This window comes from Clytia hemisphaerica, unplaced genomic scaffold, assembly GCF_902728285.1.
Source record: "Clytia hemisphaerica strain Z4C2 unplaced genomic scaffold, Clytia hemisphaerica genome assembly, whole genome shotgun sequence".
NCBI classification, from domain to species: Eukaryota; Metazoa; Cnidaria; class Hydrozoa; order Leptothecata; family Clytiidae; genus Clytia; species Clytia hemisphaerica.
The window spans coordinates 61,080-85,579 of record NW_027103431.1 but is presented as its reverse complement, the minus strand read 5'-3'; the positions used below and the strand labels follow the sequence as shown (position 1 = coordinate 85,579).

The following is a 24,500-nucleotide window of genomic DNA, read 5'->3' as shown; positions in this document are numbered from 1 at the left end:
CGTGTGACTAACATTAAACGCGTGTGACTAACATTAAATGCGTGTGACTATCATTAAATGCGTGCGAATAACATTAAACGCGTGTGACTAAAATTAAACGCGTGTGACTAACATTAAACGCGTGCGAATAACATTAAACGCGTGTGACTAAAATTAAACGCGTGTGACTAACATTAAACGCGTGCGACTAACATTAAACGCGTGTGACTAACATTAAACGCGTGTGACTAACATTAAACGCGTGTGACTAACATTAAACGCGTGTGACTAACATTAAACGCGTGTGACTAATATTAAACGCGTGTGACTAGTGTTAAGCGCCAATTTTTTAATACGTGAGTGCCAACGCAAGCCTAAGCATTGAAATCTAGAAAGTATATCAAAAAAGTCTATTTCGGAAAGGTCACAATAACTATCACAAAAATGTTACTTCGAGAATGGAATCGAGTTCTAGGGAATAATAATATTGAGTTCGGTTTGAATCTGAGCTTTCAAGCTGCTAAAACAATGTGAAGGTTGAGTGAGAAAGTTTCAAAACAAAATCCATGTTATTTTTTGGGCTTTTGAAAATGCTTGCAGGGATATATATCTATTAACTTAAGCGAATCCCTTGGATCCACACCTATATATTAGAGACCCGTGAGTAAAGTTTAATGCCCTTAAGAATCACTTAAGAATATTTCAAGGCTCAAAAGTGAAAAACTGTGTAGGACAATTTTGAAATTTTATCATTCGATAAGGCTAGTTTATCTCGAATGAAGAAAAGGTAGTGTCAAAGTGTGTGACGTTAGTGCTTGAAAAATATCAAAGAAAATATCTCCTCGCAGGACAAAATAGAAATTAAAATATTTTGCAAAAAATGGTTTATAAAAAATAATTGGCGTATAAAAAGATATTTAATTAATTCAAAAAGTATAAAAAAATTCGTGCTCACTTTTTAAGTCGACGTTGCAAGTATCTGACTCATGACGTCATCGTCTGATTTCGCTATCAGAAAACTTAATCGGTTACCGGCTTTTTTAATGACATCCATAGCCCTGAAAGCAAAAAAATATATAAATTAATTAAAAAAGCTTTCTTTTGTATGGATGGAGAAATTTGATTTATCTAACCTTGTGAATTTAGTACCGTTCCCAGTAGCGTGATGGGTCATGTGACACAGTACTGAAGTATTGATTGGGCAAAATTTTAATTTATTTTCTGATTTTAGTTGCTTTTACTTTTCTAAATGCACAACATCAGGAAATGAGTTGAAAATTCAAATGAGTCTTGCTTACTCGTTATAACCGGCACCAACCAGGGTGTTTCCGTTTACTGCAAGTATCCGGTCTCCAACACGTAAACGGGTATCCTGAAAAAGAAAGTATTTGTCCAATTATCACAACTCCAGACCTGTTTTGTTTGAAGAGATGGGTTGTATTTGGGTCTGTTTGGAGAGAAAAGTCATAACTTAACGCAAAGACTTTCAATTCTGAAAAACAATAAAATACCCAAAATTAACAATAAATTTTAAGCTTCTTTTCACATTTTTCATAATTTTGGAATTGGTGAGTCCAGAAAACAGTAGCCTTTCAAGTTTTCTAACACAAATGTTTTTGCTACTGTAAGAGCTTGAAGTGACGTCAAAAAATCGAATGCTTGTTTTTAATGCATAAAAAAGGCGTATAGGCTATATTGTGGCAGATTAGGATTAATGAATGCGTTTGCCAGAGTTACTGTACCAGTATACTTAGCTCTCGTTTAGACGGCTCACCTTTCGCCCTGCCTATTCTAATTGTAAGAGTAGGCACAAAGTGGGCACAAAGTGGGCAGTTTAATTCTTTGCTTCAAAAAGTTTGAAAGAAGACATTGCATTGACGTCAAAGAGGGCAATGCATTGACTTTAGACAGCCCACTTTATGCCCACTTTAATTCACAATTAGAATAGGCAGGGGAAAAAGTGGGCCGTCTAAACTAGAGCTTAGTCTCACCACTTTTGAAGAAAGGTTGGGTTTACCAAAAAGGAACAAAGAGGTAAAAAACTAAAATCGCGCTTCAAAACAATATGATAAAACTAAAAGTAATAACGTTAAACCATGAATCAAAAATAAAAGTCATGCCTTTAAGTCATGACAGAAAACTAAAAGTTATACCTCAGATGCTGGAGTATTGGGGACGATTGTGCGTACAAAAATCCCGTTCGAATTCAAAGAAGTGAACTAAAAATAAAATAAAGTTATGTCTTGAATTTCTTCTCAGGTTTTTGCCGACATCGAAGGTAAAGCTCCGAACTTAAACAATGTTTTGTAATTACATTGTTCGTTCTTAAATTGTTCTTAGTTTTGGTGAAACTGAAAGTAAAGCCAATTTTTTCGTCGCACATACCGTCAGTTGGTAAACACACTGCCCCCCCCCCCGGAGTAAAGCTGTTTATAAAGAACTTTCTTATTTCATTGTCTGCTCTGGGGATCTGTTGTAAGCTTTTTTGCTAAAACTTGGGGGATTGCAATTACAAAGACAGTGTTGTGACGTCATTTATGAAAGTCCTATGCAGGATAAACATCAATGACTTTTCGTCATTTTAACAACACAGCTGATTGGTTAGAATTAGGGTTGGGTAGAAAAACTAGAGTAGATACATATTTTCGCAAATATCTCTGAATGAATTGCATTGGGGGTTGTTCCGAGAAAAATTACGTTTCTGAATCAAAAAAGAAATTTCAAGCCACTCACCATTCCGTCAATTAAACCTAGTCCCAGTCCACTTCCATCACGACGCGTCAGACTGGCCACAAAAACGTCGTCAGAATTCCCCGTGAAAGCCGATGGGATTTCGTAAGTCTCGTCGCCAATAGCAACCATTTGTTGTGCTTCATTTAGCAATGTGTTGACTTCATTTTCGTGTGATGTCGGTGTCGTTGATGTGGTATGGCCGTTCACTTTTGTTGAATGAGTGGTGATACGGACAGCAGTTTTCTTGGATTGTACTTGTATCGATTTGATGGATCCAACTTGTGTTGTTGTCGTTTCTCTCGATGCGTCTTTCTGTTCGAATGCTTTAGTGACGTCATCCATATCGATTTTGCTTTGCGTTCGAACTTTCGTGGATTTGACGGTGACTGTCGTCTTTGAAGGTTCGTCTTTTAACGGCTCCATACTCGTTGTGACTGTATTCATAAAAAGGGAAGTCGGTTTCAATAAATCGTGATATTCAACACAAACAAGAGCCGCAAAGACGCGGATAAATGTTTTCTCCGAAAATGTTAGAAATTTCAAGGAATATTAGAAATCTCACGAAAGTAGATTTTTATGTCTCGGAGAATATCATCATGACTTTAAATTTGTTACCAAAAATTTTCATTCAAAACAAAATTTGGAAATTTTGGTTTATGTATAATATATTCAGTATATAAGCTCATCCCCCTGTTAAAGTTTGAAGATTTAAAAACCCCTAGCCCACGTTTATTAGGCCCCTGAGAGCATCGAGATGTAGCATTAATAGAAAAACTTTAAAGCCAACCTTTTCCATTGGGAATGACCGTGGAAAATTTGTTTCGTACATCTTCGAAATAAACTGAAAAATGTTCGTCTGGGGGGCTGGTGTCGAGAGTCATTTTGAAATTTGCTGACGGCAGCATTAATGGTGGGTGGGTTGCGAAACTTTCCAACACCTCGGCTGTAGAAATAAATGAAAATAAATGACAGGTTATTAAAAGTACAGTAATAAGTTCATTACAAAAAAAACATAATTCATTTTTCGGAAGCACTTTTGTTTCTTTGATTCTGTGAGCGTAAATCTCCGAGCGGGATTTGGCACGTTTTTATTGTCCCAAAAGGAGATCTGCCAAGGTTGGCACCTTTATCTTTTTCATCCAAATTTCGGACGGCATTTTGAGCGCAGTCTCACCAAACAAAAAGTCAATCATAAACATAAATAGTACAACCCAGTAGCTTTCTCTCTCCATTTCGATTTCCATTTCATGCAAAGGCAACCCGGTTTTGATTGTTTTGGTTGAACAAAGACAATTCAGATCGTCACATTTATCACATTTCTTTAGAGAAAAGTGTGGTGTGTGCAGAATGGATGATCTGTTAAGTGATTGGTGTAAAAAATCAAGTAAATAAACTCTCATTTGAAATATGTGCACATTGACATTTTATCAAATCAGGGAGTTTTGCTACTTGATATTTTTTCGTGGTGCTTACATGAAACCAAAATAGAGAGCAATTCTATGACATACGTTTGCGGTTTGAAAGTTGACAAAGTGATGTCACAGATTACGTCATCCATAAACAACTAAGAATGGTTTTACCAAAATAGATTGAGTTCAATATCGATTATGACCACGAAACAAAAATACATTTGCTACACGGTATTTCATGTTTGCACTTTGATATAACGTGGAAAAATAAAGCAAAGGAGCTAAACTTACAAGTTCTCAAGGCGGGCTCAACTTCTTCTGGGGGCGGGAACCATCCACGAGGGCGTTGCTGTCCAGGCAATTGATATTCGGAAAGGATTTGTTGTAATTGCGCAGGGCTCAAAGCTTGGTTTTGCGCCCGCATCTGGCTCCATTGTATCTGTTAAGAAATAAAGTTGACTCTCCCTAATTCGAGCTCGAACGGGGGATTTTATTTGTTCGAATTACAGAGAGATTTGAATTATAGAGAGTTCTTTAAGAAGGTTTCTATCTGACGGGGACTGGAAAGATGTTCGAATTAAAAAAAGTTCGACTAATAGAAGTTGCAGGAAGTTCGAATAACCAAGCGCCAACTGTATAATAAAATTGGCGGTACGCTAATGACAACACTACTCCGTGTGGGCCAATTTAGAATCAAATGATATTACAACAACTACTCGACGAGGGTAACATCAATGGAAAACATCATTGTATTCTTTATTGAGCCACACGGAGTAGTGCTGTCATCAGCGTACGGATAATTTTATTCACAGTTGAACTCTCACTAATTCCAACGTTAAACTGGGGATTCTGTTTGGTCGGATAACAGAGAGATTGAAATTATAGAGAGTACTTTAAGAGGGTTTCTCCTTGACGGGGACAGGAATCAAGTTCGAATTATAGAAAAGTTCGACAAATCAAAGAAAATTCGAAAATGATAGTTGTGTGCTGTAATGTTATTTCTTTTATTGAATTTAAAATTAGAAAAAACATTTCTTGGATGAATATAAGAACAAAAGTGTTAAAACCTAAAAATGTTTTTAACATACGTTCTTATTTTAACCATTCTTTGAGCATTTTTGTAAATTTCCCTAAGAAATTGTGTGTTTTATAGTCTGCAAAACCTATAAATGTTCTTAACTTGTTCGTAACATCTTGGCCATCGAAGCCTTGTGTTCTAATATATTTTGTTCTCATAAAAAAAACATGTATCAACATTTTATAAGGCATTTACGCTTGTCACTCGCTGTGTTTACTTGATATTTTTGCGTACGTAGTTTTAATTCGAAACCCGTGTACTGGCTCAACACAATAATTTACCTGTAGTAATTGTGCTTTGGGTGTGGCAAGTAGATCAACGGCGCATTGAAATTTCGCCAAATATTCTTCATATTGATTCTTCAAATGATTCGATTGAGCCCAAGATTCCAATAAATCCAAATTCCCTCGCATCTGAACCCCCTTTGTCCACCGGTAAAACTTTCCACCCGGCCCGCGCTCCATCAACGAGTTGAAGAGGGACGCATTAGAGAAAAAGAAGAGATAAGCAAACAATTGATTAACAATCTGTGGATGCACTTGGTATTCCTTGGCAGCCTCCAAAATCTTTTGAAATATCTTCGGAATATTAGCCACGGATGGATGGTGGTTTTTCTCCGCGGTGCTTCCGCTCGACGTTTCGTCTGTTTCGTCGAGGAACGGATTGGTATCAATAATCGAAGGTAAAGCTATATACAGCACCTATAGAAATGGAAGAAGAGGTTTGACAAAGCAAGGTGTTGCGAGTCCACCATTATGAAAGAAAAGGTATGATTGTAAAGAAGTAATTCCTTATGCCATTTAAATAATTTCTGGTTTCAATTACGTAACCTAACCAAACCTGATAAAACATTATACAAGGCCGTCAAAGACAAGTGATGGATAGAGCAAAGCTAAACGTAAGATGGGAACCTTTGTTAAATGATAAATGGAGCAAAGCTAAACGTAAGGATAGGAACCTTTGTTAAATGATAAATGGAGCAAAGCTAAACGTAAAGGTAGGAACCTTTGTTAAATGATAAATGGAGCAAAGCTAAACGTAAGGATAGGAACCTTTGTTAAATGATAAATGGAGCAAAGCTAAACGTAAGGGTAGGAACCTTTGTTAATTCTAAATGGAGTAAAGCTAAACGTAAGATGGGAACCTTTGTTAAATGATAAATGGAGCAAAGCTAAACGTAAGGGTAGGAACATTTGTTAAATGATAAATGGAGCAAAGCTAAACGTAAGGGTAGGAACCTTTGTTAAATGATAAATGGAGCAAAGCTAAACGTAAGGATAGGAACTTTTGTTAAATGATAAATGGAGCAAAGCTAAGCGTAAGGGTAGGAACTTTTGTTAAATGATAAATGGAGCAAAGCTAAACGTAAAGGTAGGAACATTTGTTAAATGATGAATGGAGCAAAGCTAAACGTAAAGGTAGGAACCTTTGTTAAATGATAAATGGAGCAAAGCTAAGCGTAAGGGTAGGAACTTTTGTTAAATGATAAATGGAGCAAAGCTAAACGTAAAGGTAGGAACATTTGTTAAATGATAAATGGAGCAAAGCTAAACGTAAGGATAGGAACCTTTGTTAAATGATAAATGGAGCAAAGCTAAACGTAAGGGTAGGAACCTTTGTTAATTCTAAATGGAGTAAAGCTAAACGTAAGATGGGAACCTTTGTTAAATGATAAATGGAGCAAAGCTAAACGTAAGGGTAGGAACATTTGTTAAATGATAAATGGAGCAAAGCTAAACGGAAGGGTAGGAACTTTTGTTAAATGATAAATGGAGCAAAGCTAAACGTAAGGATAGGAACTTTTGTTAAATGATAAATGGAGCAAAGCTAAGCGTAAGGGTAGGAACTTTTGTTAAATGATAAATGGAGCAAAGCTAAACGTAAAGGTAGGAACATTTGTTAAATGATGAATGGAGCAAAGCTAAACGTAAAGGTAGGAACCTTTGTTAAATGATGAATGGAGCAAAGCTAAACGTAAAGGTAGGAACCTTTGTTAAATGATGAATGGAGCAAAGCTAAACGTAAAGGTAGGAACATTTGTTAAATGATGAATGGAGCAAAGCTAAACGTAAAGGTAGGAACCTTTGTTAAATGATGAATGGAGCAAAGCTAAACGTAAAGGTAGGAACATTTGTTAAATGATGAATGGAGCAAAGCTAAACGTAAGGGTAGGGACCTTTGTTAAATGATAAATGGAGCAAAGCTAAACGTAAGGGTAGGAACCTTTGTCAAATGATAAATGGAGCAAAGCTAAACGTAAGGGTAGGAACTTTTGTTAAATGATAAATGGAGCAAAGCTAAACGTAAGGGTGGGAACCTTTGTTAAATGATAAATGGAGCAAAGCTAAACGTAAAGGTAGGAACCTTTGTTAAATGATGAATGGAGCAAAGCTAAACGTAAAGGTAGGAACATTTGTTAAATGATGAATGGAGCAAAGCTAAACGTAAGGGTAGGAACCTTTGTTAAATGATAAATGGAGCAAAGCTAAACGTAAGGGTAGGAACCTTTGTCAAATGATAAATGGAGCAAAGCTAAACGTAAGGGTAGGAACCTTTGTTAAATGATAAATGGAGCAAAGCTAAACGTAAGGGTGGGAACCTTTGTTAAATGATAAATGGAGCAAAGCTAAACGTAAGGGTAGGAACCTTTGTTAAATGATAAATGGAGCAAAGCTAAACATAAGGATAGGAACTTTTGTTAAATGATAAATGGAGCAAAGCTAAACGTAAGGGTAGGAACCTTTGTCAAAGACAAATGGAGCAAACTTAAACGTTAGGGTAGGAACCTTTGTCAAATGATAAATGGAGCAAGGCTAAACGTAAGGGTAGGAACCTTTGTTAAATGACAAATGGAGCAAAGCTAAACGTAAGGGTAGGAGCCTTTGTGAAAGACAAATGGAGCAAAGCTAAACGTAAGATGGGAACCTTTGTTAAATGATAAACAGTCTGTTGGAAAGTGAACATGATAACTTCTTCAAGGACGGTCAATAACTCTTCATCAGCCGTCAACAAGGCGTCTTTACTTGTGGTAACTTGATCTTTCGGTAAAAGGTAGGATGACAGACGATTCTGCAAGAAATGAAGCATCTCTAACGCATTGGACATCCAAAATAAAACAGGTTTCAGCTCAGGTAATACTTTGTTCAATAAAGTCATCGGGTCTTCTTCCCTAAGAAACAAATGCAAAATAAAGAACTTTTTATACATCTTAAATTGTTTTCTGGGAACTTTTATCAGATCACTCTGCTAGACAGATAGATGACCAAATAATTTCAGCAAAAGGAAAAAACTGTCAATATATCAGTATTGCTGACTCCTGAACCCTCCCCCCTTTAAAATAGAGAAATAAAAACACGAAAACAAATCAAATGGGGGAATGAAAAGATGTCGTGTATTCTACGAAAGTTTTATCATCTACGACAACATTTCCAATGAACAAAATTTAATCTTTACTTACTTGACTGAACTTTGTTTCCCGATTTCCTTCGTTTTTTCCTGAAAATAGAAAATTATTCATTTATTCATTCATTCATTCATTGAACTTTTCCAGAAAAGAATTGAATAAGGGAGGTGGAAGACAAAACAATTTTTGAAAATTTACCCCACTAGACATTGTGACTTTTGACGCAGCTCTAGCAGCTCTAGCAGCTTCAATGCAATGACGACAGAAGCTTTGACCAGGGAAAAACTCAAAACGGTGAACACTCAATCCCCAGAAAAAGAGGGAAAAGAGAACAGTAAAAAAAAGGATGAAAATCAACTCACCCATGCAATGCCTTGCAAACCATTGCAAATTTTAAGTAATAATTTCCTTGTTTGAACTTCAGTAAATGAAGCAGCAGAATGCTCAATAGCCATTACCAGAAAGTATGCTGGAATCAGTTTGAATTCTGAAAGGAAGAAGTCAAATAGAAAATTCATTCTTCACCATGTTAAATACTAAGTCCAAAATCCTTTACAGGTTGAATGCTAGCAGCTTGGGAAAGAATTTTAGAATATCAAGGTTTTGTTTTCACTTAAGTGTTCATACCAGGCACATATTTCATATCAGGACGGTGTCTGCCTATTATTATATTATGCTGATATCAGCAAAAAAAAATTTCTTTTACACTTTCTGACCAATCTTGCTCCACATCCGTGTCAATCCAATGTGAAAAAGCTGGTGAATTAAAATTGATGAGTAAGCAAACGATATCACTCTTATATAAAAACAAAACCTTTAAATGGTCAATTGAAATTCTTATGATGGCTTAAAAATGAAAGAAAGTTGGTCTCCTATGCATTACTTTATTCCCATAATTGTACAAACATTACTTGAAAGAATCTTAGAGAAACTCAAACATTGAGTGATCATTTTTTTATGATGATTTCATTCAAAATCTGTGCCAACAACTAATCTTTAAACTTTAATTTTATGGCCAGCTTGTCTGTTTTGTTGTATTCATGCTAGTTAAAAAGTGAGCTGTCCAAATCGCTATGGAAAAAGTGCTGAGCTTGCAAAAATATTGAAGTGTTCAATATGAATCATCAAAAAAAAATTTATAAATCAAGATGATAACTGACCCTACAAGCGATTCAAATGACATGAAATTAGTGCCGGCAACAAGCCGGTTTTGTTTTTTCCGCAATTAGCCAGTTATTTGTTTGATGTAGCCGGTAATATAATCACAATGTTAGATATTAGACAGCTGATCTATCACAATATTATATATTATATAGCTGATATTAGGTGGAAAAAGTGCCGGCAAAAACTTTATCTCTGGTGCTGGCAAATTGCCATACATAATTATGTGTAATACAAACCTCCAAGATCTTTCTCAGCAATGTCAATGATGGTGTGGAGTAATTCTTCTTCGTCTTTGATGGCGTATACGAATTGTAATGTGTGTTTATTCACTTCTCTACGTGTTGCAAGATTCCATTGACCTTCACCTACAAAGATTTGTCAGTCCAAGAATGTCATTGATCGATCGCTTAATTGAGGGGGGGGGATAGAATGAGAGAGGGAGGTAAAACTTTGGAAAAAAATAATATAAAATGACAACCCCTCGGTCATAATTACGTGATATTGGAGTAATTTTAGTGAATTTGTCTAGGAAAATGAAGGTTTTGACATTTTGGCAAAAATTCTTTAATTGGGGTGGGGGTCATTATAAAGTGAGTTTGGGGTTGAAAAAATCGAACAAATGGAACCCCCCTACCTACATTTAAGAAGAGTAGAACTTATTTTCCTTGTGGCCATGCCGTATAAAAATGGTTCGTTTTTTGAAAACAAAAACATTAACACGAAAAGAAGTTCCACTTAAAATGACAAAATTAAAATAAAATGTAAGAGCTTATTTTAAGACACTTCTTATCTAACTACTAAAAAAGCCAGTTAAGGAAGAACCAATGAAAGTCAACCTGAGACGACGAAGAATCCTTATCAATTTTTGTTTCTAGAATCCTCACTATATGTTTCTTATAAAAATGTAAAAATTGTTTCGCATGTTCAGCATTTAGCGAGTATTTTACTCTAATTTCCTTGGAAATTGCAAGTTGTAGAGTCTGCGAAGCCTTAGTATATTCTTAGCATATTCATACTTTGTTCTTATGAGAAACGTGTATAACAGTTGAAAAGAATTGAAACATTTTTTATAAAATATCACTCCCAGTTGGATAAACATACTTGGGATATTTGCAAAGTTTTCTGACAGTAGAAAAGAGTTGAAACAGAACAAACAGAACATAAGACAAACCTTGATGATTGAAATTGTTTTCTTGATAATCATCCTCACTCTCTTCATCATCAGTGTGTTCATCCGAACCTTCTTCATCTTTGATCGTCTCCACTTGTACACCAACGGTTTTCGTTACTCGAGCGTATGTTGAATAGTCTCCAGTTAGAGGTACGGCTTCAACAGTGCCAGCATGGTTTAATGCCGGGTTAGAAAGGTGATCCCACCACGACATGCGATCAAAACCGTCCTCACTTTGTGTTGGGTCTTTAAACATGAACAGATATTGTTTACCAAAACTAATTAAATGACCCGGTTTCAAAAGTGTAGTTGAAGTCACCACACTGCCATTCACTGTAATTTCTGCACCGTTTGCTGGCTCTACAAATACTAAAAAGTTAATTTCATCAAGGTTTGTCTCTGTGGAATTTTCCTCTAATTTGACTTTCTTGTACAACCAACAATGTGGGAGAAGAACATCATTAGAGTATAAAACCACATTGCATTGTTTCATTTCGTTTTCAACGTAAGAGCCAACAACAACAGTTGGATCTTCAAGTTTATGTACTAATTGATCCTTCATGGAGTTGGTACCGCTCAGTAAGAGCAGATACGGTGAATATTGTGGTGCTTTGTTGTCACTCTCATTGTTTTCCTTTCGCTGAGTGATTTTCCTTGTATTGGTGTGTGGTGACATTTGCAAAGGTGCATACTCTGCTTTCTCTGTCATCTCATTATTCCCGATACTAGAGTGTTCCGAATCGTCGAATAGACTGGTTTGAGATGAGGAACGTCGACCCATACCTTCAGCTGTGTTAATGAAGAAACAGGACGATTCAACTTCAATTCGTTTTCGCAATTCAAACCTTCTTGAACGACCGTTGGTTGGTTTCCATAGGGATTGCAAAACAAGTGGTTTTTCATTATCATTGATGGCGCGGACGTACTCGGTGATCCATTTAGGTTCTTCCTTTTCTTTTTCTGCGTCTTCATTCTTCTCTTTCTTGCTATTCTTCTTTTTGTTTGATGTTGTAGCATCAGGGTTGGAAAAATGACCAACCACATCACACAATACGTAATCTTTGGGATTACACATCTCCAGACCGTAACGCTCAAGGGCCATCTTAACTACTTCTTGTGATGTTGAGATTGTTGATGCCCGGACAGCTTTATAGTTCGATCCCTTTGAAACATGGTCACCAAAAACTTTCAAAATTCCAGGGGCTAGCTTATAGGTAGATAGTTCTGTCAAAGCTGTTGGGTCCTGACTTTCCTTTTTTTTGCTTCCCCGAACCATCATTGAAAAGGACTTGCTACGACTTGAAGTTTTGGGCTTCTTTTTCTTGTCCGTTTTACTTTTGTTCTTCTTTTCTTTACGTGTCTCTAACACCGGCGGATCATTGTCTTGATCAAAGAAGACAGATGAATTGGAGAATGATAATTTGCGTTTCAAATCTGTTGAGCTGGAAGAAGCAGAGGGTAGGGGAGCAATGCTTTCTTCTACCTCTTCCTCATCTTCATCAAGTGTTTCTGAAGAAATAACTGGCAAGTCAGCCTCGTTCGCCAACACTTCTTCGGGATCAGAATCAAGTGTTACCACAGGGGAACTTTTAGATTCAAATTCACTTTCATTGACAGCTAAATCTTCGTTCTTCTGATGATCCACAAGATTTGAGGAGTCCAGATCAGCGTCAGATTGTGTGCTCTCTTCTAAATGACTAATTTCAATTGAAATTGGGCTTTTGTCAAGTTTTCCTTTCTTAGTACGTGGTAGTTTGTGCTTCTTTTCTTTTTCAGATTTGTCTTCAGAATTTCTACTGAAACTAAAGAGCTTTTTACGTTTCTCTTTCTTGGTTGGTGATTCGGTTAGGTCTGTAGAATTACTGTTTTCATCTTTGTGACGTAAGACAAAGCGTGGGACTTTTTTACTACTGATGGCACGTGCTAACGGACATTGATCTGCATACAATAGTACATTGTGTTTGTGCTCATCTGAAAATATAAAAGAGAAGGCTTTTGTTTAGTCTTTATGTGCTGTAATTGTTCAAAAAAACGCAGAAGAGGATAGTCTACACAATAGACAGCTCCAGGCTTCTAGGCCTTACTCTCTGGTCTATATGTCCCTTGTGATCCCACCGGAGACACGCTTTTCAATAGGATTAAACATAATACATATTTTAAACAATTAAGAAGTTTATCAATAGAGATTTAAAGTAAAAGAAAGTTTAAAACACAGTTGATTGGCTTGTGTTTCGAAACTCTCTATTGTTTCATTGAAACCTCAGTGCGCATGCGATGTATCCGGAGAAATTTAATATTCAAAACAAGAGCAGTGCGCATATCCCGAAGAGGGATACTCTCGGGTACCTAATAGCCGGGGGGATTGGAATAAGCAGGGGGGTTGGAAAAAATCTCTAAACTTAATAAGCGAGGGGGTTGGAATAAAAATGTTCTGGATGGAAATTTTTTGAAAAGGAGGCTAATACTGCATAATTGGGACAAAAAAGGGACCTTTCAAAAACATTTTCCCAAAAATTAATAAGCGGGGGGGGGTTGGAATAAGAATGTCCTGGGTGGAAAATTTTCGAAAAATTAATTAGCGGCGGGACGACTATTAGGTACCCGAGAGTAGGAATTTTACGCTTGAAAAAAAGAAACATATGCCGTAGCCTAAGGAGAGGAGAGCTCAACATAATCCTTAAAAAAGCATAGCGTTCAGAAAATGTTCAACCCCTTCCCATTTATATTACATCCCATCCCTATCATCATCTTATAATAAATCGTTAATCCATGAACCCAATTCTTCAATAAATACGAGCATTCAGACAGATAAAAAAATTCACTCCATTAAGAATTAGTGAATAAGATTAGTATTTTTCAGTGAAAAATAAAAATTAAAAGGAAAAATTACAGAAGAAAAAGTCAAAATCAAATGTTTGGCGAGCTACAACTGGTGGATATCAACAACAATCAATCCTGCCTTGGCTTGTTTGTATGTAAAGTCTGAAGACCACCTTTTCGAATAAACCCTGACGCTTCAACATCAGGCTGCACTCATCCCACAGTGCAGCCATTCAGCTAAGTGACTAATACTATTTACAACTATACTCTAACATCATGTGACAAGATTCTTCATTGTAATACAATAAAGGAAGTACATTTCTCAATTACTTTTGCTTTTATACTCTCCTGCACTCCATTTTATATCATGGATCAAAGTGATAATTCCCCTGAGGGTGATCAGTCCCAAAAATGTACCAAAGAATTGGAAACTGAGGATCTAATAGCAGAACTTTGCTTTTATGCCTCCTTGGATTCTGTAAAATTCTGTTTGCGGAAGTATCAATATGGCAAAAGTGTACTAGATATTGAAAATGACATGTACAAAGAAAAACTTGACACCTTGAAAGAAACTGCAAACTTCTTGAAAGTGCCAAAATATAATGAAAAAACCAAAAGATCATTGTCACATCTGATCATCTGCAAGATACAAAACCTCTTACCGGATAATTGCTCCATCTGCAACAGAAGATATAAAATTGGTCTTATGGAGCTCCCGATCCTTGAATGTGCCGTTTGTGGTCAAGGTGTACACAAACCATGCTGGTTAAATCTTGCTACGATTCCCACAAACAACACCAATATTGATGAGGACACCGACGCTGAACTCTTCAAAAGCTTGTATAACCCTCTAAATCTACCTGGAATGTTCTACATTTGTCATGCTTGTCAACCTAACACAATCCCAAGTGACAGTGACGGTGACAATAAAAGGAAAAAGAAAAAGGTCACTAAAGATGCTGCACCATCTATTCCAAGTCAAGACAGACCAACAGAATTATTAGAGACAGACACTGAAGATGTTGTCCTGCTGTCAACTCAAGATGCTGAGGATAAAGAGATTAATACAAGAGAAACACAAAACCAGAATCAACAAGATGATTCTGGAAGCAGTAATAGATCTTGTCGTTTCTACAAGAATGGCAATTGCAAGTATGGATTCAAAGGAAAAGAATGCAAATTTGCGCACCCAAAAATGTGCCGAAAATTTACTCAACATGGCACAAATAAACAAAGAGGATGCAATCTTGGAAAAAAATGTAAAGATTTCCATCCCAAAATGTGCTTCGACTCAATACGAAAAGGAGAATGTTTCGCAACATCCTGCCGTTTTGTTCATGTGAAGGGAACCAGAAGAGAACCCATTATGGTTAAAAACACAGTAACTCACAACAACAACAAGCTATTGGCAGAAAAAGATGATAAGATCAAATCCTCTGAACCTGATCATTTTTTAGAGATTGTCCGTCTGATGAAGGAAGAAATCATGGAGACACTGAACAAAAAGATCACCTCGATCGAGAATCATCTTCATCACCTTCAGCAGACGCAAACCTCTCAAATACCCCAGTTTCCGATGCCAACTGTACCGATGATCAGGCAAATTCCTCACCAAGAAACTTCAATCCAATTCAGTTCCAATAATCAACAACTTTGCTTTTTTTAATGTACAAGGACTGTGCCCGCAAACTGTTCCAAGCAAAGTTCCTTTTATCGAAAATAACATATGTCATAAAAATTTACTGTTTGTTGGCCTATCAGAAACATGGCTCAACAACCATAAAGATGCAGAACTAAAAGTAGAAGGTTATACTTTGTTCAAATGTGATTCATCACGCAAGAAAAAATCAAGAGGGAGAGCAACTGGAGGAGTCTGCTTCTACATAAGAGATGATATAGCTGCTTCATGTGAAATAATCTACTCCCATAAATCACCAAGTGTACAACTCCTTTGTGTTTACTCAAAGACTGAAAACTTGGCTATGCTTGTAATATATAGACAACCTGATGACAAGAGTAATGGAAATCCATCAACAGCTAAAGACCTTCTTACACCGCTCAAAGGTGCGAAACAAGCCTTTTCCGCCTTGGAACCTGTCCCAAACATAATTTTTGGTGGCGATTTCAATCTTCCAAAGTCAACATGGCCTGATGGACTACCCAAAACTGGATGCTCTATGGAAGAAAGATCAATGCTGAATGATCTAAATCGATTTTGCAACGAGTTGTTCATGTCTCAATATGTCAATCAACCCACACACAAAGATGGGAACACCCTAGACCTTGTCTTCACAAATAATGAAGATCTTATACATGACTACTCAATTTTACCAGTGTTACAAAGCACTTCACATCACAGTATTGTTATGGTATCAACTAGGCTCAAAGTTCAAAATTTTGCTAGTGATGATGATAAACCAGAACCACGTTCCAAATTCAACGCTTTGAATTTCTTCTCAGATGAAATTGATTGGAATAAGTTAAAAGAAGAATTGAATCAAATTGACTGGGATGTAAAACTTTCTAACAGTGATGATCCACAAGAAATTCTTGAAAGTATCAATCAAATATGTTTGGACGTATGCAGAGGACGAATACCAGTCAGAACAACCAAAGATACCAGGAAGAAATCAAAAGTTGAAAGATATCGCCGCTCTCTTACGAAAAGAAGAAGAAAAATTACAAAGCAATTTTTTAAAATGCACGTCCCAATCAAAGAAGACTAAAATAACAAAGGAACTTTTGACAATTGAAAAGGACTTACAAAAATCATTTAGGGATTCCAAGTGTTATGTTGAAAATATAGCAATCAATTCCATAAAGAAAAACTCAAAATATTTCTTTGCTTATGCGAGAAAGAAAGCAAAGATAAAAACGAAAATTGGCCCTCTGCTGAACTCAAATGGTGAATTAACGCAACGAAGCAAAGAAATGGCTGAAATTCTGTCAAGACAATATGTTTCCGTCTTCAGTGCACCAAAACCATTCGATATAATGCAGAGTGAAAATGATGAAGTCAACGTAGATATCATTTCAGATCTACAAGTTACAGAAGATGATTTAATAAAAGCAATCAACGATCTGTCCCAAACTGCAGCACCAGGTCCCGATGGTTTCCCTGCAATCTTTCTCAAACAATGCAAAGAAGAACTTTCTATTCCTCTTTGTATCCTCTGGAGACAAAGTTTGGACAAAGGGATTGTCCCAGACGAACTTAAAAGATGCACAATCACACCAATCTACAAAGGAGGTAGCAGATCACTGGCATCAAATTATAGACCAGTAGCCCTAACATCCCATGTCATCAAGATATTTGAAAAAGTACTCAGAGCACATATTGTAAAGCACATGGATGAAAATAATCTGTTCAATCCCAATCAACATGGATTCAGAAGCGGGCGTTCATGTTTGAGTCAGCTTTTGGAACAATATGACCTGATACTAAATATATTGGACGAAGATGCTAATGCGGATGTTGTGTACCTAGATTTTTCAAAGGCTTTTGACAAAGTAGACCATTCAATTGTCCTACGAAAAATAAAGAAACTAGGAATAGATGGAAAATTATTACAGTGGCTAAAGTCCTTCCTAACAGAGAGAAAACAATCAGTGCTAGTGAATGGTGTCACTTCTGAATCACAACAGGTCATTTCAGGAGTCCCTCAAGGTAGTGTTTTGGGACCTTTGATTTTCCTCATATTGATTGGGGATATTGACAAGGAAGTGGTGCACAGCTTTCTCAAATCCTTCGCTGATGACACTCGCGCCACAAAGGAAGTCAAAACTCTAGAAGATGCTGTCCTACTTCAAAACGATCTTGATAGAATATACAAATGGACGGATGACAACAATATGAAGCTAAATGATATAAAATTTGAACTCTTGCGCTATGGAAAGAACCACGAGATCAAGACTCAAACAAGATATACATCACCGTCTGGTGTTGAGATTGAAACAAAAGATGTTGTGAAAGACCTTGGAATCCTGATGGACAGTAATTGCACATTTCAGAAGCACAGAAGCAAATTACTGCAGTAATCGAAAAGGCTAAAAACTTAACATCTTGGATCCTGAGAACATTTTCTTCGCGATCTTTGAATTGTATGATCGTACTATATAAATCATTGGTAATACCAATATTCGAATATTGCTCCGTTCTGTGGAGCCCAAATGCAGTTGGTCTCATTCAGAGACTTCAAGATATTCATAAGTCCTTCTTACGAAAGATAAATGGCACCCCAAACAATTATTGGGAGTGTCTAAAACAGACAAAAATCTACTCACTTCAAAGGCGAAGAGAGCGCTACAGAATAATGTATGTCTGGAAGGTGATGGAAAATATTGTACCTACTGTAAATGGTATCAAAACCACTGAAAACCCCCGGCTGGGCCGGATGTGTACACTGTCAATTCCAAAGAACCAAACATCAAAATTTAGAGACAGCACACTTGCAGTGCAAGGTGCAAAACTTTTTAATGCTATGCCAAAGAGCATCAGAAACCTCAAAAACATTTCTATCGATAAATTCAAAAGAGCCCTGGACACACACCTTAAGTCTATCCCAGATGAACCCCAGATCCATGGATATACTGGGTGCAGGAGAGCTAATTCCAATTCAATAATTGACATGAAAAATATCTGCTGAGATTCTTTTTCTCTCGACAGATTGATCACACAAAGGCGTGGTTCACCAAGAACCTTACCTGAAGCAGGATGCTCAAACAACCACACAAGTAACACAAGTAACAAGTATTCATATTTATGAAAGGCGATGGTTTTTCTGGTCCAAAGGGAGATTTTCCCAATTTACTGCAATGAATTTCAAATTTCAAAAAGTCATTTTAAAAGTGTAGCATTAGAGTTGTAAATAGTAGTGTGCCCCAAATTGAAATCCCAGGGGACCAGTACTTTTCAAGGTTAGGAATGCAAATCAAAGTAACTAGACCCCTTTCCCGCCATGTGTCTTTCGCTTTGTTTGGAATTTTTGATTTGATTGCATTGCACCTACTTTGAAAAATCTACTACTATGGAATGTCTATTCGGTCATTAATTTTCTGATAAAAATCAGTTTACAGGGAAAATATTCCCCCATTTCCCAACTTTAAATATAATACTTTGACTAAGTAGCAGACATTTTTTACTCCTTTATTTTAGTGAAGGAAAGTTGCAATTCGTTAAATCTAACCAGACATCCCCTTTAAAGATTTCAAGTTGGTCCATGCCATAAATAAATCTACTTCTGACATACAAAACGAAACAGGCTTATTTAGTAAAACTGTATCATAATTATGGTTATAAAGTCAAATTTGATGTATGTAAAACGAGTGATGATTCATTGAATAGTTTTTTCCTTTAGTAATATATAGACTACCTTAAATTTTTAATTTATATTGCAAATGTAAGGGTTTTGAGTATTTTGAGAGAAAAAAGATAATGCAAATGGTGGTCTTGGGGTCTTGGTAAAAATTCCCATATCTTCAAATTTGTATATACACAATTCTGTTTGCAAGTTTCTAAGGCATGTCCTTTTTACTAAAGCCTCAGCAGCGTAACTTGAAGGTCTTTTGGTCTTCATTGGGAAAAAAGATCCTAATCTTAAATAATATGCGGCGATCTGTAACCAGATTAAAAATTGGTTAATTTTTGGTTTTGGTCAAGTTTTGAAAAAATGGCTGAGAATAATTGATAATTTTTCTTTTATCCTTTGAAGAGCATAGAAGAGCACATTCTCTCAAAATTTCAAGTTTCTAGCTTTTTCCAATCCGGAATTATCTTGATTTCATTTTAGAGGGATCCCACCTCGGATGAAGAAGGGATAATAGAGGGATCTCTTGAAAACGAAAGTGTCCTGGTACCTGGTGGATGTATGTATCAAAAACTTTTTTCTTCTACTTTTGACTTGTTATGAGGTGACTTTGTGTGCAAAATTTCATCTCCATATGGACACTAATTTTGGAGATTCAGGGGAAACTAGCCAAAATAATCCCAATTTTTAAAAGTTCCACAGAAAGATCATGATATGATCTTTTCTTACCTCTTACCACCATTTTTAATAACAGGTTTTATCATAAATATGAAAAATCAGCAATCTGATTGATTAAAAACACATAATTCATGGATACTGAGATGATACTGTATCTCATCATATTAAAGTAAAAAAAATAAAAGAGGGGACTTAATAAGCAAAAGATCATATAAAGTTAGTCTCAAATAAATGCCTCCTTCGACTAAATAATAATAAATACCTTATTGGTATTAAATTTTGCAAACTACTGTACAAAATTTTGCGATTCGTGAATTTTACAAGGAAATGTGTTTCGGGTGTATTAAATTTCACGATTGCCAGTTTTTGGAAATTTTTGCGGGTATTAAATTTTGCAATTTACTAAATATTGGGCATTTTCAAAAAGTGGGAATAAAGCAAGAAAATGACTGATTTGGCTTGAAACGCAACGAATTGGGTATAAATATAACCAAAAATAGTAACAATTAACTAGTGTCTTGTAAAATTGTTCTGCTCGCGTTGTAGTGGTTGTAAAAAATTGATGCAGGCAGGCAGTCAGAAAGATTTCAGGGTTTTTTAAAATCGCGTCAGAAAGCCAATTTTCTTTCTCTGATCAGTCTTTTTTTGTGCTCTTGCGAAGTATAGCTAAATAATGTTGTTCTCGGTAGTTTCAATCTATAAATCTATCAGTGTTATTTGTTTTGTTTTGTTCTCTCGTTTGTTCCGTAAATGTCAGTGTAGCTCTGAAGCTCTAAAACAGCATCTAATAACATGAAAACTGTATAGTCCCGCATGTATATAGAACCTTATATCTCCATCATAGTTTCAAGCTCCCGCGCAGCGCGCACCGCGGAGATGAGAAACTTCAATCTGTCAATCATTTTCTCAAGCGAGGAGTACGCGAAGCGATTCTAGCTTTACGATAGTGCGGCAGATCATCAATGGATAGTATTCAATTACCGTGAGATTGGGTTACTTGCATTAGTGGAGGCTAACATGCATAGCCCTCAAATGAAAGACCTGGCTGGTCATTAAAATACAAAGTTAAATCAAAACAAAAATGGTTGAGTAGAGCTGCGAGCGGAGCTACGTAGTTGTATTTTAATGACCAGACAGGTCATTCATTTGAGGGCTATGCATGTTAGCCTCCACTGATGCAAGTTACCCAATCTCACGGTATAACTTTCCCTTTATTTTCATTCCTAGAACTTTTGCAAAAAAAAGGAAAAATAGAAAAGTTGTATTTTTTACTGCTCTAGTATTCACATTAAAATTTTAAAATATTTTATTGCTCTTACGGTAACATTTCATTTATTTATTTATTCATTTTCATTTTTTAAACAAACAAATGTACGGATAATGGGTCCTAGGACCTTTTACTATGAAATATATAGATAGATAAGTGAACAAAAAAGTAAAATCAACACAGTTTGTTTTTTACGATATTTCGTTCTATTTTCAGAACTTCATCAGGTAATAGTAATATAGATAGATAGATAGACATACTGAGTTTGAAAGATCTTCTATACGTGGCGTTTTTTTGCATGTAAACTTCAAAAAACTGATTTTTGTCCCGCCTTTGCGGGATTTTGGCTCAAGTGCTTGAGTGCAGCATAGGGCAGTGTAGACCTAACTCTTCACACAAAAATTACGGGAAACGCATGTTTGGATAATTCAAAAAGACGTCCTAGCAGCTAGCAAGGGGTCTATTGATTGAGAGATCAGCCAAAAAAACTCAAAAACACCATATCAGACCGAAGGAATTATAACTTTGAACCTTCATCGAATCCCAGAGGTTTAGTTAACGAGTTTAACGCGTGTGAATCATGTAAAAAATTACTATATATACCTGACAAAGACCTTTTAGTTTTGAACAAATCACAAAGAATTCACGAGAAATCGAAAACCAAACCTCGCAAGTCGGCCATCTTGACTTTTTTGTTTTTATTTATACCGCCTCCTTAGCGGACGCCCAACCGCCCTACCCTGAGTGCCAGAGAGAGAGGCCAAGTTTTCAAAGAGAAAATATTGTTTTCTGTGTTTCGTTCGAGCTGTGATTACTCACGGTCTGTATTACTAACAGACCTAACAGAACTGCTCGACAAAAAATAAGCCCTTTTTTATACGATACTTAACCCTCTCGAAAAATCGAGAGACTTTGTTTAGCTTCGTCTGCTTCGGTAAATTTTGGATCGATTCATGCGATGCCATCAACCTTTCAAACCCGAGTGACGTGTATACACGTTCTAAATTTTCCGTTACCGAGTCCCAGACTTATGGCTATAACTCCTGACCACTTGATTAAAAACCGAACGCGCTTTTAGAAATACTATAAAAATACCTTTCTGATGTGATGGTACCATTGTCTAACTCTAAAGTTGAACCTTTTATTGGGCTTTTATTCCAGTTTAAAACTTTGTGATTTCAAAAAAAAAAGTTGGAAATTTCTATATATGAAAAAGACGTTGCAAAACAAACCCGATATCATATACTACATCAGCGCAAATCTCAAAATTCTTGGTACACCAGTACAGACCGCAAAACGCTCAGGGGGGGGGGTTCTTAGGCAAATGGAGGGTACGGTATGTGTCGCCCTTAAGGGTACCTTTTTTGGATTTTCAAAGTCCCGCTAAGGGTCGGAAAAATCAGAAAATCTAATTTCAGTCCCACTAAGGATAGGAGAAATAGGAAAATTTCAACTTTTTACCCCTAGAAAGATTGAAATTTGGTCAAAATTGGTCAAATTTGTCCAAGTAAGGGTCGTAAAATCCACAAAATTTTCCATTGTTTTCTTCTTTTTAGTCCCAGTAAGGGCCCGAGTGTCGAAAGTCGGGCGGCACCCCCCCCCGTCAGCTCGCAACCCTAGTACCCCCCCCCCCGGCAAAACGATCAGAATTTATGATTTTTTAACACCAGGGTATTCTCTGGTGTTCATGAGTAGCGTAAATAAGGCCTGGAATACACGAAATTGGCATCAATCGTGTTTTTTTGAATGGTTAAAAAACTACCGTTTTACCATCGCACACTTTAAAGTTTACCCTGAGTATCAGAGGTTAAGTTTTCAAAGAAAATAGTAACCTCTGAAGACAAATAATAGAAATTTTATCGCGCATGTGTCAATCTAATCACTGTAGAAAAAATCAAAGATGAATAGCAAATATTACCATATTAATGTCTAGCAGACTGTAACAGTATGCAGTTTACTATTTACGAATTCCCCAGAAACCTCCAAGTGTAGTTGAAATGAGTTTATTTCGAAAGAAATCTTTTACATGATCCCCAAATGTATAACAGTAATTACTAAACTTTTAATTATGGAAATGTCACTTTAATTGAATCGAAATAATAGACAGGCTTTATGTTATGATTCTCTATCACTGACTATTTTTACAAAGCATTGATGACTTTTTGTAAGTTGTGTTTTCAACGACGGGAATAAAAATATCGACTATGACGCTCATCCAAGATCTTGGATGGTCGTCATGGTTACTTTTGTCTTCGCTGATTGCGCGATGAATATAATCTCGATTCGTCGGCACAGCGTAAATATATGATTTTGAGCTGTGCTTTTCACGGTATTTAAAGTTAGTTAGTTAACAAGCAGAGAAGACGTCTTACCGTCCTGTTCGTGCACCTCATAAAGAGAAAAGTCTTCTTCTTTAGGTAAGCTAAACTTTTCCACTAGCGTGGGTATAAGTTCTTCGGCAGTGGTACGGTTGTTGATGCGAACGGCTTTTGTCAGTTCACTTTTACCGTCATCGTAGTAGAAACGTAACGCGCCTTCATAATCCAAGTCCTGAAAGTAAAGAGAAACAGATCGGTGATCATACAGTTGTTGAATGAATATTTCCCGAGAAGTTTGAGTTGAATGAATATTTCCCGAGAAGTTCAAGTTGAATTAGAAGGTTATACCTTATCTTTTGTAAAGGCCAAATGAAAAGCGTGATTTATTGTAAAAATCCAAACGTTCAATAATTTCTAATCGATTGGCATCACCCGCCAATTTAACTCCTTTTAAAGAATGTACATCGTCCATTTGGTGAAGTTGGTATTGGTTACTGCTGACATCAGCAAGAATGTTATCCGAGTTACGTCGTGTAAACAGACCCTCTTGTTTCAGGATTCTTTCAAATTGTTTTGAGTTTTTCAACGGAGGGCGATACGTTTTTTGTTTTTCAATTTCCATGACTACAAGATGGATTTGCTGACTCAGCAATACTAGTCAATCAAATATTCTCCTTATAAACGAGGTACCATTTTGAAAACATTTGATAAATAAAAAGTATCAATCTCCAAATAATTGAATCTGAATTCAAAAACACGAAAATTAAAAAACTTTTGAACTGCTTTTCTCAAGTAGGTCATAAGTTTTATCGTTCAATAACAGATTTGATTTTGCTGATAATGTTACAATGAGGAATCAATCTCAATCACACAAAAATCCATGGTCTATGTACAATAATTAAGAAACCTTCAAACAAATACTGAGCCCCACTCATAAGAAGCATCAAGTTTGACGCACAGATGCAACAATCTCAAATCACACACAAAAAACATCGAATAAATAATAACGAAAAGAAAGTATAACATTTTTAAAACATGAAAAGAAAGAAAGAAAATTATTTGATGTTGACTTATCGAAAAGTCACCATTTTTATCAAAATGAGTTTTATAAGCCCTTGAACCATCACTTTAATTCACTTTGGCAAATGGAGGAGGGTACAGGTATGTGCCGCCC

At 36.3% G+C, this 24,500-nt stretch overlaps 1 protein-coding gene across 1 annotated transcript; it reads right to left on the bottom strand.

Annotated features, from left to right (window-relative positions):
* Window positions 1-781: 781 nt before the first annotated feature.
* On the bottom strand, window positions 782-23,948 carry LOC136798031 (ras-associating and dilute domain-containing protein-like). Its single transcript, XM_067054620.1, has 15 exons — window positions 23,790-23,948; window positions 23,675-23,740; window positions 23,381-23,558; window positions 10,938-12,908; window positions 10,003-10,131; window positions 8,965-9,089; window positions 8,657-8,694; window positions 8,125-8,368; window positions 5,481-5,900; window positions 4,413-4,560; window positions 3,500-3,655; window positions 2,713-3,146; window positions 2,133-2,198; window positions 1,278-1,351; window positions 782-1,037 (listed from the first exon to the last, which is right to left on the bottom strand). The coding sequence occupies exons 1-15, from the start codon at window positions 23,946-23,948 to the stop codon at window positions 938-940; spliced, it is 4,308 nt and encodes a 1,435-aa protein (XP_066910721.1). The 3' UTR covers window positions 782-937.
* Between the last annotated feature and the right edge of the window lie 552 nt (window positions 23,949-24,500).